This window comes from Coccinella septempunctata, chromosome 4, assembly GCF_907165205.1.
Source record: "Coccinella septempunctata chromosome 4, icCocSept1.1, whole genome shotgun sequence".
NCBI lineage: Eukaryota > Metazoa > Arthropoda > Insecta > Coleoptera > Coccinellidae > Coccinella > Coccinella septempunctata.
The window spans coordinates 26,859,712-26,874,631 of record NC_058192.1 but is presented as its reverse complement, the minus strand read 5'-3'; the positions used below and the strand labels follow the sequence as shown (position 1 = coordinate 26,874,631).

The following is a 14,920-nucleotide window of genomic DNA, read 5'->3' as shown; positions in this document are numbered from 1 at the left end:
AGCGGGACTTTTAAAAGAGGCATATGGCAAATGATTAATGATTTATGGGTCGACTAATGAATTCAATTCTCCTCTTTCAATGCATTTATTTAATTTCAGTTGGTTCATCCTAATAGATCCTATATCTAGGAATGGCTGTCGTATCCTGCACATATTAAATCACACTGAAAGTTAATTTAATCAAAAGTAAAATTCATTGATTCCTGAAAGATATTCAGTTGGAGCACAACGAGAAAATTCATTTATTTATTATGGAAAAGAAATCTGCAAATGGAAACAACCATATCGAGGTAATAAGTCTAGATATGGAAACAAACCGATATTACAATAATAAAGTCAAATAATTTTTATCAAATGAAAATAAACGCCATTATCAATTATTCACATTCCTTCATCAATTCATATAGTATCTAAATTGAGCAAATAATCACAATCCAAATTGCCAAAATATAATGATAATAATCAATATAATCATAATTATGATTGTACGGTGTGTGATTGACTAAAAAGGGTGGCGACCAAAATTGATTAAATATGATAAATATCTTCGCTTCGGAACGACAAGAGATAAGAGTTCACAGTTTTGACAAGACAGAAGATTATGATACAAAGGAGGAACAAGTTCCTCTTTGTTCCTTTTTGGTGCTACTTGCTACTTGACTGTCTATATATTCAGTATAAGGTAATAATGTGTATACTGGAGTACTGGACTTTCATACCTTGACATCATCTGTTATGTAATTGAGATGAATAAATTTATGTTTATGTTTATAAGCAGCAGATGAAATGGGAAGTAGGACAGCTGAAAAAAAAGTTTGACTAGTTATAACTTCGACATTACTTTTGGTGATGTTGGATTTTCACCCCGAGAAGCAAAGCAAATCCACTGTATGCCACATAGTATTTTTCTTCAATCTCTTCTTGCTGTTCAGAGGGTGTGAATGTAAGACACCCAAAAATTTCCTGTTTTTATCGACGAATTTGGGACTAGTAGAGGACCTAAGAGTTTTTTCATGCTCGGTGGATACAAAGAGGAAGATGAGAATTTTTCACTAATTTTTTTATTTCTAATATATAAAATTCTCGTGTCACAGTTTTCGTTGCCATACTTCTCCGAAACGGCTTGACCGATTTTGATGAAATTTTTTGTGCTTATCCGGTATCTATGAGAATCGGCCAACATCTATAATATTTTTCATCCCCCTAAATGGTAGGGGTCCACCCCTAAATTTTTTTTTTTTTTTTAGACAAAATTTTTAATTTCAATTTTTTATGATACATACATAATACAACATACAAAAGGAAATTATTTATATGGCAAAACAACGTTTGCCGGGTCAGCTAGTTTCCTTATATTTAACCGTAGCAGTAGTCGCTCAACTGCGCGACTCCGCTCTAATCTTACCTCGACAGATATGGACGGCTGAGTCACGACCTGCCAGTTTAACGTCCAGGCACCCTCCAGCTAACGGCCTCATAGACATTGGTTAGATAAAATCGTCGAAACGCAGCGGTTGACGGCCTGAACGCGACGGTCGACGGGCTGTCCGAGAAAACGGACCACCATCACTCTTTGGCATCAAGACCAACGCAAATTGTTGGACTCAGGTTATCTTCATTCTTTTCGAATTTCGATTAAAACTTAAATCTCAGTAAAAATAATACTTAGGATTCTGTTTAATATCCCACAAATACCTATTGCTCTTTAATGAGAAATTTCCAAAATTTAAGCAAGTATATACCTATTATTATCAATTGACCGATTCTTTTTTGAGATGGATTACAAATTTCAAAATTATTTAATGAGAAATATAAAATTCAATACCCCTCTCGTTTTTTTCTTTCTTTTTTGTTTTCAGATTATTCTTCGTCAACCATCATAGTAGAAAGAATGGGAGGAAGTTTTTGGATTTTGTCATATGAAGAAGATGTCCTTCAATATAATAATTTTAGTTTATTCTTTACACAAATACATCATTATTATACTTGTACGGGCAAACAGAGAGTTTTTTATCAGTGTTTTTTTCATGTATCATACGAAGATATGTATGGTACCCCGTTGACATTTTTCCTCTGCTTACACTGAGATCTGGAACGAGGAACAGGTTTTTAGGATCTGTCTCTTGTTGCCATTTCTTTACTCCCGCTTCATTGTTTTACAGAAAGTAAAAGTTTGTAACACTCTTTTTCAAATATATATATATATATATATATATATATATTTGAAAAGCTACAACTATTCGTAGGTTTTTATGCAGGCTCCTTCAGAACTAGAACCTAATTGGCAGATATCGATAAGTGATCTCAATCTGCCAGTAAAATGTTTCTTTTCTCAGTTTACGAGGCCCACATTTCGATAATTTGGAGCAACTCTGAAAGAAAATGCAGTGGTTCTTTAATTTCAAACAATTCATATCTATTGAAGATTTATTTTCAGTAACTATAAAAAATAATTTATATAATCAAATGCTTCACATTAAGAAAAACTTTGCAAGTATTGAAGATCACAGATTCTCTTTTGATTCGATCGAAAATTTTCATTTTGGAAGAAATAAAAATTTCTTCAAATGAATATTTACATAAAACATAAGGTTTAGTACAATGCAAATAAGAAAAATAAATCAAAATTGGAAAATCAACATTTTTCCATAACCAACATATGAGCACTGAAACTCAACAATAATGAACAATACTGAATTTCAATAATGACAAATATACAACCTTTATACATTTTAAAAAAACCCAATGAATGGCTGAACTGAAAAATCATTCCAGTATTATGTATTACCACTCACAAAAACTCGAATACTTTGAATTTTTAATACAATTACAAGAAGACAGGTACATTTCGGAAAATTACTTCCTTCTACTCAATAACTTAATGACCAGTCGGAGCCCTCTTAATGGCAACAAAGAAGTCAAGTGGGCACATTATGGTGTCGTTTCCATTTCTAATACATTCCATGTGAATAAAAATGATGCACATCGCTATTAAACCCATTATTGTAGATATCATCATCATACCTGATGAACATTTTCTGCGTTTTGTGCTGTAATTAAGTGTTTCGTTAATAAGTATTCAAATCAATTATGTTAAATTACGTCTAGGTACTCAATTACTTATCATCAATTGTTTTTTACTGTTTCTTTTGAATATCGCAGCCCCAAATAACAAATGGAAGATTATTCACATTAATATAATTTTCAAATCTGTAAAATACTTTATTAATTACGTCACGAAAGTAGCAAGCGATTGTGGACAATATAGTTTGATTATTGAATCAAATTATTGGTTTGCAGATATTTGCGGTTCGTATGGTAAACGACAATTGGAGAGGACTTGTCAATATCATGGGTGTTATTATTATTCAGAAGTCAATAGCATACTGATACTAGTGCATACGGATGGACAGTCTCTGGGATAGGTCAATAAACAAGATGAAGAGATACGCCAACGAGGTAGGGGGAAAAGGAAGAAATATAAATAACCTCATACAAGCATGTCCATAAATTTGGACAGTTATTAAGAGTTCGCGAAATCACCCTGTACAATGAATTCCATAATTTCTTCGATATCTGCGTGAACTGTAAGATTCATTTATTCAATTCGCCAAACATGGCACTATCTCGGTCTCGGTTGCCGAGGATTGACGTTTTTTCTTGATAATGATTAATTATGTTTTCTCTAGTGTCGATATTCCTATTCATTTCATAACGCAGTGAATTTTGAATCTTTATAAATATCAATTGAACAGGTATGCATTTTTTAATATTAATTTCAGTTTTAATTTGATCAAATAGGTACATCAATATCTGAAGCGTAACCCTAAGATGAGTTTTCAACAATAATTTATTTTTAATTCATTCAATTAGCCTGAAAAAACTATAATGAAGTGATAGGTTAAATAAAACAAAAACTAAGCGCCTCTTATTGTGTGCTCGAAATGAAGGCAACCTAAATCATTCTGATTATACATTCATCCCAAAGTGCCTACTATAAGAAATAACATTGAATGTCATGTCATGTTTATATTTTACAAGAAAGTTTCTCTTCTAGAACTCCTGATGATGCCGATGAGGCGAAACATGTAGAGTTGATTATTAAAATAAAACAATCCATGAGTACAACCTGTTCATCATTATAATAAATAAAATTATACCTGCAATCAAAGTTGTACAGGGTGGGCAAATTTCGATGTTTTAGCACTACAGCTTTTGAACCAGAGGAGATCATAGACTTATAATACATGGACTCACTGTCACGTGACTTTTCAGTAGATCGAGAGGTTGGCTGCATTAAAGAGAGAAGAGCTTATGCGTTCTAATCGAATAAGAAAGAGATGAACTGATTCCGTGTGGGCAATGTCAAAATCATATGATGGATATAAACGCAGACGCACAGATTACAGAGATCTGTAATCTGTGCGCAGACGTTGCCCACAAGGTGTTCATACGTTGAGTATTATTCACATTATATTTATTCTTGAATGAAACTCACATAATTTTTTTATTTTCCATTTCGAAGGAATGTTAAGGAATTCCTGTTTGCCTTCTCGGAAGCTTGTTGAACATTTATTATGGAAAATTTTTACAATTTTCGCAGACTTTGCCCACTTTGGTGTTGATACTTTGATTATTATTCTCATTACATCTATTTTTGATTAAAACTCGCATATTTTTTGACATAATTGATTTCGAAGGAATGCTATGAAAATCCTGTGTGTATTCTCGGAAGCTTGTTTAAAATTTATTGAAGAAAATTTTCGTATAAACTTGTGTTCTCTAACCTTTTGACAGCTTGCCCACAAACTCTCCATCTTATTCAAACTACCGACTTCTCTCTCACAGGCGGAGTCCATGTTATTTTAAGTCTATGGAGGAGATAGACAAAATGTGATACCCCATTCTCGTTCTCTTTTTCAGAGAAAATAACAAGAGTAGTAGTCATTTTTGGCCACCTTCTTTTGTTTTCGAATTATAAGCGAAAATTGGAAAAATGGCGATTTCGAAATAAATTTATATCTCCGCTAATACTGATGATAGAGCTCTGAAACTAAAACATTATACAGGCACTTTTTTGAGTAGAATCCAGTGGCGTGCTTGCCTTTTTAGCAGGATTTTTAATTACGAAGCTATGACCCAAAGTTATGTTTTTTTGAATGGGAACACTAGATTTCTGTGCAATTTTTTGAAAGCTTATTTTTTTCTGATCTCAAAAATATATAACATCATATGGTTTGCATCAATATAAATAATAAAAAATGGTCAAAAACCTTTTTTCTCAATATTTCTATGGTTTCAACTTCCGTTGAGAATAGAAAAATGTAGCATCTTATTATTACCACAGTCTCCTTCTATTAGTCCTTTCATTTCTATGCTTCTTACTCAATTTCTCCAAGATTCAAATTTCATGAAAATTGGTAAAAAGCATAGAAATAATGACATTTCCGGAAGGAGACTGCTCTTATTGTAGGAAGCTCTATTTTTCTGTGCTCATCAAAAGTTGAAACCATAGAAATATTGAGAAAAAAAGGTTTTTGACCATTTTTTATTATTTATATTGATGCAAACCATATGATGATATATATTTTTGAAATCAGTAAAAATTAAGCTTCCAAAAAATTGCACAGAAATCTAGTGTTCCCATTTAAAAAAACATAACTTTGGGTCATAGCTTCGTAATTAAAAATCCTGCTAAAAAGGCAAGCACGCCACTGGATTCTACTCAAAAAAGTGCCTGTATAATGTTTTAATTTCAGAGCTCTATCATCAGTATTAGCGGAGATATAAATTTATTTCGAAATCGCCATTTTTCCAATTTTCGCTTATAACTCGAAAACAAAAGAAGGTGGCCAAAAATGACTACTACTCTTGTTAGTTTCTCTGAAAAAGAGAACGAGAATGGGGTATCAGATTTCGTCTATCTCCTCTGGTTCAAAAGCTGTAGTGCTAAAACATCGAAATTTGCCCACCCTGTACAGTTATTTCATCGATGAAATTCGTTAAGTTTTAAAATTCGTTATGAGATGAATAGGATGTTAAATAGCGACACGAGAAGAAAAATTATTGTCACTATCAAGAAAAAAATTACAGAATTCATTGTACAGAGTGATTTCGCGAACTTTTCAGAACTGTCCACATTTATGTGATACGGTCCTGCAAATCGAATGATTTTCGATTGCAGTTTTCTGGAACCTCTTGGAAACTATCTTCATTGCAAAACTCGGATAATTCGGTAATTCCGTTCAGGAGATAGAGCGTGATTTTAATTTCCATTCAAATTTGAAAGACACCCTATGAATCAGAATCTAAATACCTACTATACATATGGAGTTTTTTCGTGATCCTCTAGGCATTTTTTTGTCACATATTGAAATGTTTCTCCTCATATCCGTGACACCTTGTATATTATGATACATAGTCTATTTCGAAAGTTCCAAGCAGGTTCCAGCAGGATGGGGCTACAGCCCACAAAGCTCGAATTTCATTAGCTGTTTTGAGCCAGATATTCCCAGATATGACCATAGAAATCATAATATATTCATTCATTCATTGCTGTATCCCGTTACCGGGAATAAATCTACAAAAAGAAGAAGAAGAAAAAAAAAAAAAAAAAAAATTCGAACAGACTTGTAACTTCTTAGTGCTAGTTGCGACTGTGTGCCCTCCTGTGACTAAAGAGACCCAACCGTGACCTGCAGATCCTTCCACACTCAGGGCATGGATAGTCTCCAACCAGATCTGGCCGCCGCTGTATCCTTCTCGATTCTCCACTATAACTGTGGACCAAAGACCTCCACTGTGACCTGTCTAACGCTAGTTGTTCCCAGTTATGATTAGCATTAACCCTTCTACAAAGGACAGATTCACAGCTGCCGTCAAAGATAGCCTAACACCACCGGATTATAACGACGACATTGAGACTCATTGGCTCCGTTTCAAATCATCCCTTAAGCGGCCTACAGACGAGCAACCTAGTTGACAACTTGGTTGTCAACACACCGTGTTGACAACCAAGTTGAACGTCTGTGGGCCGGTTGGTGGTTGATATTCCAAGTTGACAACTAGGTTGCTGTAAGATCAAATCGGTTTGATATTCGATGGGCGGAGTCCGATGTTGGTAACAAAATTGCAGCGTCTGTGGGGGTAATCAGCAACGCGCATGGCAACATCAGTTGGAGTTGTCGACGAGTAGAGGGAAGATCTCATCTTTTCTGAATTCAACGCACGCGTGAACGTAAAATATATACATAAAACATGAGCAATATTCCAAATATACCAGATTGGGCGGATTTTTTTCGAATGTTTGAGAGATCTGCCCGAATTATGGAAAGTGAAGTCCGATGTATTTAAAGATAGGAATAAAAAAAATAGAGGGTGGGACACACTTTTGGAAGTAAATAAAAAATCGATCCAAATGCGCACATTGATAGTTTAAAGAACAGGGTGTTCCAAGACTTTGGGGTGAAATAGCAGTAAGGAATTTCAAATCCTCAAAACTCTGTCCACTTGCTAAAAATCGCAGGGTAGCAGAAAGCCGTTCATTTGTAGTTATAGCCTTCCTCATAACTGTGTCCTGCTTTTCAATATATGGTCGCACTTTATTTAACAATTCATCATATGTTTTGCCATCCATTCTTAGAAAATTTTTAAAATCGTCGTAATCGATACGTAATTCTTTCATTAGACTGGAATGGGAAAACTTAGCCCGATTTAGGTACCACTCTTTTGCCCAAATTATTCTCTTCTTAGAAGTGTGCTGCATTTCATCGTCGCATAACTCGTTTATTATTATATATAATAAAAGATCTTCCTCCATTTTCTGATAATTCCTCCGACTCAACCGACTAGTTCACTCGACGAAAACTTCTACTGAAATGATGTTTGCAACCTGGTCGACAACCGCTATTTCCACCCTCGTTTGGTTTACAACCTTGTTGGCAACATAGTTGTCGACTAAGTTGCTCGTCTGTGGGCCGCTTTACAAATACAGCGAAGGAAATACTGGGCACGGAACGCTCCCGAAAATCCCCAGACTGGTTTGCAGACAGCGAAACTCATATCGCACCCCTTTTGGACGCAAAACACAAAGCGATGAAAACCGCAATTAACAAGCCTGGCGATGTTGCAGCCCAAATAGGTTTCATAAACATAAAACGCGAGGTCCGTCAAGAAATAAGAAAAATCAAGGACAGCTGGTGGAAAGAAAAAGCTAGAGAAATACAAGCTTACGCCGATAACCATGACTACAGGCGTTTTTTCGAAGCTATTAAAACTGTTTACGGTCCAAGCAGAAAAGCTAGCTTTCCTATAAGAGATGCTCATGGAGCTATTCTAACTGATGATAGAAAAATTCTCGAAAGATGGAAGGAGCATTACTCACAGGTCTTGAATCAAAATAACGACTCGGATTTATCCATTTTAGAACTGCTTCCCGCGTATAGTCCGATGACATCGCTTGATGACGAAATTTCAATGTCGGAAATCATAAGCGCGATTAAAAATATGAAAAATGATAAGTCCCCTGGTCTAGACGGCATTCCGGCGGAGATATTCAAAGCCTTGGATGAGGACATTGTCAATAGTCTCCTAATACTATTCCGCAAGATCTGGGAACAGGGAGATGTGCCACAAGACTTCAGAGACGCTTTAGTTATCAACCTCTATAAGAACAAAGGCGATACGTCGAATTGCAACAATTACAGGGGCATATCGTTGCTTAATGTGGCCGGTAAAATTCTCTCGAAGATCATGGCTAATCGTCTGGTTCCACTCTTAGAGAGGCTTTTACCTGAATCCCAGTGCGGCTTTCGACCAAATCGAGGTACGGTGGACCTAATTTTTACACTTCGACAGCTACAAGAAAAGGCCCGTGAACAACAATCAAGGATTTATACAGCCTTCATCGATTTAAGCAAGGCATTCGACTCGGTGAATCGGAGAGCGCTCTGGAAAATCATGGCACGTCTAGGAGTACCCGAAAAATTCCTAGCAGTGTGTAAAAGCCTTCATACTAACAACACCGCTAGAATACAGCATAATGGCTCTACAACCGACCATTTCTCAACCAACTCTGGAATAAAACAAGGCTGCGTATTAGCGCCTGTACTGTTCAATATTTTCGCCATAGCTGTATCGATAATTGCTGATGGCATGCTCAAGTGAGCATGCCCGTAAGAGGTGTTGGGATAAGATTCAGATTTGATGGAGGCCTGTTTAACCTGAAGCGCCTCAGAGCAAAAACCCGTACCAAGTTTATCATAATATATATACTTACTCTAGAATGCTAATCCAGTAGTAAAAAATTCGGCGAAAAATTGACAGTTGTCGTTAGAGCGAATGTGCGACATTAGTTTATTTCAACCATAGACATATTAAACACATGGACACGGCGTAGAGAGAGAGGGGGTGCGGCCGAAATAAGATAGAGCTAGTATGGGCAAAACATTCGTTTGCACTTTGTATTTTTCGAAATTTTCAGAATTCTCTCATCAATTTTAGATCAACTTTGAAGTCGTATCCTTTTTCTATTATGAAAGTAATAATGGTGTCCTCGTAGAGTGCAATTAATAGTACGAAATGAGTTGAAAAGACAGATAATGTGTAATTTCACAGGTAGAGTAACTTCGAATGTATTAATCGATTTATTATATCATAGTTGAATTATTCATTTCGAATCAATACATGTATGTCAATTCTTTTCTCATCTAGATAAAATAATACTCAAGAAGCACTTGAGATTAGAAGAGAAAATAAATGCCCAAAATGCGAGCTTTTCCATTGGTACAAAATATAAATATGCTTCCTAAAAATTATCCTCAGTCGAAAATTTACTCAGTATGCTGATTGTAATGTCTATTTTTCAACCTTTTGATCAATATTGATCAATGAAATATTTTTTCAGATATTGAACCAACAAGAAACCAGAATATTGTGTTGTTTTATCTCTAACGGGCGCCAATATACAAATATAGCTCGGAAATTAATACCTAAAATAAAAGAATTATGTTTATAATCAATTATCGAAATATTTCTAAGCAAATTTCATTTCTAATTTTCCCTATTTAAAAAAAATCTAAATAAATCGTATGCGCTTAGCGCTAAGGCGTTCTAAGGAACGTTTTCTTGCCCATACTAGCTCCATCTCATGTTGGCCGCACTCGTGGCTATTGAAACTCACTGGAAGGGCGCGTCCATGTGTTTTATAGGTCTATGATTTCAACTCGAACGTTGCCTAGACTTTCCTACCTTATGTCAGTCGAATTGTTTATTTGGTATAAATGAGAAATAAACATACATACATTCGGTGAAAAAACTTATTTTTCGATTCACACAGGATTTCTAGTCGGTATTGAACACATGTATGGATGACTAATTGTGTTTATATATGCTTTGTTTTAGAAAATCAGTACAATGATGTTGCAGGTTTCAATGAAAATATATCGGGATCTCGGAGGTGACGTGTTATAAGTCCAAATCTAAATTTTTCGATAGAGGTATTATTGAGTATTCATTGATTGTTTGACCAAACCGTGAATTTGCTGAAGATTGGAGTTTTTTAGAGAATTCCATGGTAACAACTGGTGCTTAATAAATATTTGGAACTCACAACAAAAATTCCAGAAGATCTAAACTTAATATCACCAATGCAATTCGATATTATTGCAGATTCGATTAGATGAACAGGTACCTAAGCATTGAGTGCAAATTATAAACTCCGTGCAACAATTTTGAAATATCCTGATCTAGTGCAATACTAGGGGAAAGTGGGGGAATTGGGAACACTTAATTTCAAACGCTGAAAAATTATACAAAAAATCACTAAAAATATTAAACTTCCATTGAAAAATGAACTTTGCTCATTTATGTACTAATAGGAAACAAAAAATTATAAAAAATCAACGTTTTCTAAAAAATATCATCGAAATCAAAAAATACTACCGTTTCTATTTACCCGACACCCTATGGGGTAATTGTGAACAGTTCCGAAGCAAATAAGAATACTTAGAAAGGGCACATATCACACGTCTTGTTTCTCTTGCAGTAAATTTTTCATGTGCCCAGAGTTTACAGGTATCTCACATGATCTATTCCTCCATTGGTGGGGCTTCATACCTTACATAGCAAATTATGCAGAAAAATTCTTCTTTTCTGTGTAACCTGGGTTGAATTTCTCAGTCCTTTGCTTTTGGCGTGCCTTTTTGTACCCTTCTTATGTTGGTTTTAGGTTCTTTATGTTAAATTTTTTCCTTCTCAACATTTCTCTGTAGGTATTTGCCTTCTTTGTTTTTCTTAATGTTGAGTTTTCTTTAGTGAACTTGATAATATCTTGAATTCATTTTGTTTCATTTTTCGGAACATTACAGTATTTAGTTTCAGCTTAGCCTAATGTAAGCTTTTCGTTCCTCACATCTTCCAACACACAGCAGGGATATTCAATTTTATATTCCGTTTCGGTCTTCTTTGTATAATTTCTTGGCATCTAGATACAACACATTCCAACGTTAAAATATTTCTTAACCATCAACCAGAGCAGCACAGAAGTGATTGGGATGGCAAGGGATTTAAGGAACGTTCCCAATTACCCACCTGACATCGTTCCTAATTACCCCTAGTTATCAAAAGAATTAAAAATGGCTGGCATTCACTTATTCATTTTCTTTCAACTTCAAATCACGTAGGTTTTGGAAACACATAGTACCAGTACGGAAACAACAAAATATGGCACCTCTAAACTTCAAAATATGAAAGTTACATCTATTATAACACACGAAAAAATTATAGCTGAAATCCGAAATCCATTCTTCGACTCACCGTAAAAGGAAATATGCAACTTATCGCCGCAACTTTTGACTAAGCCCAGGGAATCGCAAGATGCATCCGTTGAAAATGTTGAAGACATTTATCTAGCTGTTCCCAATTACCCGCCGTTCCCAATTACCCCACTCTCCCCTACCATATACCATCAATGGAATACGCTATCAGTGGAACTCGATAATTCATTCAAGTTTTGATTTTTTTTTTGCATTTATTATTTTTAATATGATAGAAAAGTACACAAGTACATTTCAGAAAATGTGACTTAAAACTTCTTACCTCTGAGCAGATCGTGCAACAGTGAAAAATCAAATGACTGAAAGAAAACGCGTTGTTGTCCGACATACCTTCGTTACATGAATTGCCGCCTCTTTATAAGATTCGATCGACAGAATATTCAGAAACACGGCAACGTTCTACTAGAAAATAAACTAATGATGCGCATTCGTATTAACGACCACTGGATTAGCATTCTAGGGTAATCATAGACATAGAGACATGGACTGAGCAATGTCAGCATGAAATTGGCTATTTATTAGAAAGAGAGAAAAGCTCGTCGGGATATACCTTTCTCTTTTTTGTTCACATAGAGGTGAGTGTAGACCAATCAAAATTCTAGAAAAAGACAACTGCATTCCCGACGTGTTTTTCTCTCTGTCACTTTTTTTGACCGTATTTCATGCATAGATATAAAGGGAAGGCACAGTCCATGTCTCTATGTCTATGAGGGTAATAATATATAATATGATTTCTATGACCAGCACGCTCACCTGATCTGAGCATCTGCGACTTCTTTCGTTGAGAAGCCGTGAATAACCGAAGCAATGCGGGCCATAACGTCAGCTATTGGGAATTCAAAACAAGCGATACGCCCTCTGGTGGCTATTTTTGTAAATAAAAAGTTAAGGCACTTTTGTCATTTGTTTGTTTACATCATAGACCTAATAAAATAAAATGTATTATTAGGTCTATGGTTTACATCGAAAAACGTAGAAAAATGACGTAAAGGCATTAACTTTTTACTTCGAACTGTCACCACTATGTCGCTGCAATCTACATTTGAATTCCCAATATGCCGAAAAGCTGTCGAAAACTTTCGAAATCGACTGCATCAGTGTATCACTGCTGACGACCGCCATCTCAGCGATACATCTGTGCAAAAACCATATTTCCTACTGATTCGAATAAATAAAATCGTCTCTCTCCAACCAAATGTTTAAGTATGGAGGACCTGAATTAGAAACAGCGATCACACTATTATTTCAAAAAATCATCTCGACCCAAAAAGTGCCTACTGATTGGAAAAACAGCGTCACAATTCCAATATACAAAAAGGCAAACAAAAATGACGCAGAAATTATAGTATAGAATTATATCATTGCTAAACAGCATAAGCAAGCTTTTTACCAAAATCATTACAGCAAATTTTTGAAAAGAATTGATATAAGCGAAGAACAACAAGGCTTCAGACCGAAAAGGTCGACAATAGACGCAATTTTCATCCTCAGACAAATGATTGGAAAATCCATTGAATATCAAAAACCTCTGTTCCTTTGTTTCGTCGATCTTAAGAAAGCACTTGATAGAATTTGAATAGACGACGTTGTTGATATACTTCGGGAATATAGGACACCCGTAAATTACATTAACGTAATAAAGGAGCTCAACAACAAATCACAAATCAAAACATCACAGGGGTTTACCGAACAAGCTCCAATACTAACAGGAATTCTCCAAGTTGACAGTCTGAGCACAATCTTGTTCAATTCAATTATGGATAAAATTGTAAGGTAGATTAGTGTAAAAGAAGTCTCTGGTGGATACAGGATGAGACAAATGAGACAATAAAGATATTATGCTATGCTGATGATGCAATCTTGATAGCGGATAACGAGGACGACTTACAGCGACTGCTTTGACGGTTTAAGACAACATCCGAAAGCCTTAATATGCAGATATCTGTAGAAAAAACCGAATCAATGGTCATAGCAAAAGAGCCTACAAGACGTAAATTAAGCCGTAAACAACAACCCCATTCACCAGTATATGCAATGTACATGTTGGAGTGGGATACTAAAATCCGCCAGTTTGAAAACTGACTATAGTCATTTTGTAAACTGGCGAACGTTTCCTAAAACGATTTCAAGATACATATCGTTTTACAATCAGCCTGAAATTTTCAGTTAGTTTGTAAACCGCCTTACAACATATCAGACGGATTTTCATATCTTCATATTTTTAACCGTTTCGTCTGAATGTTATTCAGTTTTCAGTTTTTTGAATGGGGAAGTGCAATTTTGTAGATTACGCCCGCTCAATATCTTTATCAAATGGAAGAGTTGGAAAAAGCATTATACAAAGATATTACTATTCTGGTAAGAAACATAACCTATATAAGGCTCAATATAATATCAGTGCATCATATAGAGGTGTTTTTGTTTCAAGGTATATCAAAAATGCAATTGCATGGCCATTTGACTGTCCTTGCTGCCAGAAGTAATAGTTATCGAATTCAATATAAGAAATATGTTGCATTCCTTCCCATGACTTTTGCCTTTTGTTGTCTTTCGATAATAAAATATTAAGAAACTAATTGTGGTTATACTTTTTCCCAGATTGTTCCTGTGTCTAGGATAATGAAGTTCAGCTGGTATAATGCCAATATAACAGTTCACTTCACAAGTCACCTCAAACACACAAAACGTTTAAGAATAAGATTCATTTAATGATTTGACAATCCGTATGATGTGTTTTTCGCAGTTTAAAAACTTTCTGAAAATTTCAGGCCGATTGTAAAAAGATATCTATTTCAATAGCGTTTTAAAAAATGTTCGTCAGTTTACAAACTCACTAGTGATTTCACAAACTGACGGATTTTAGAATCCGACTGCGACATATGTACATACTTGGGAGTCGAGATCACATGCTCCAAAAACTTACCACAAGAAGTACGAACCCAAGTAAAGAAAGCCTCGAGAATATCTGGCTATCTGACGGACCTCATATGGAAAAACAAATACATGTCCGCCAATAGTAAAGTCCGCATATATTAGACAGTGGTAAGACCTAAACTCACATATGCAGTGGAAACTCGAGTGGACAA

The 14,920-nt window shown here is 35.3% G+C and overlaps 1 protein-coding gene across 5 annotated transcripts in view; it reads right to left on the bottom strand.

Moving 5' to 3' along the window:
- Positions 1-2,413: 2,413 nt before the first annotated feature.
- Positions 2,414-14,920, bottom strand: part of LOC123311457 (uncharacterized protein PFB0145c-like) — a 55,005-nt gene continuing 42,498 nt past the window's right edge. For all 5 annotated transcript variants that reach the window (XM_044895445.1, XM_044895448.1, XM_044895447.1 and 2 more), the window contains one exon: positions 2,414-3,050. In XM_044895445.1, coding sequence (XP_044751380.1) covers positions 2,879-3,050 — 172 coding nt within the window. In that variant the 3' untranslated portion in view covers positions 2,414-2,878. The remainder of the gene's footprint in view (positions 3,051-14,920) is intronic.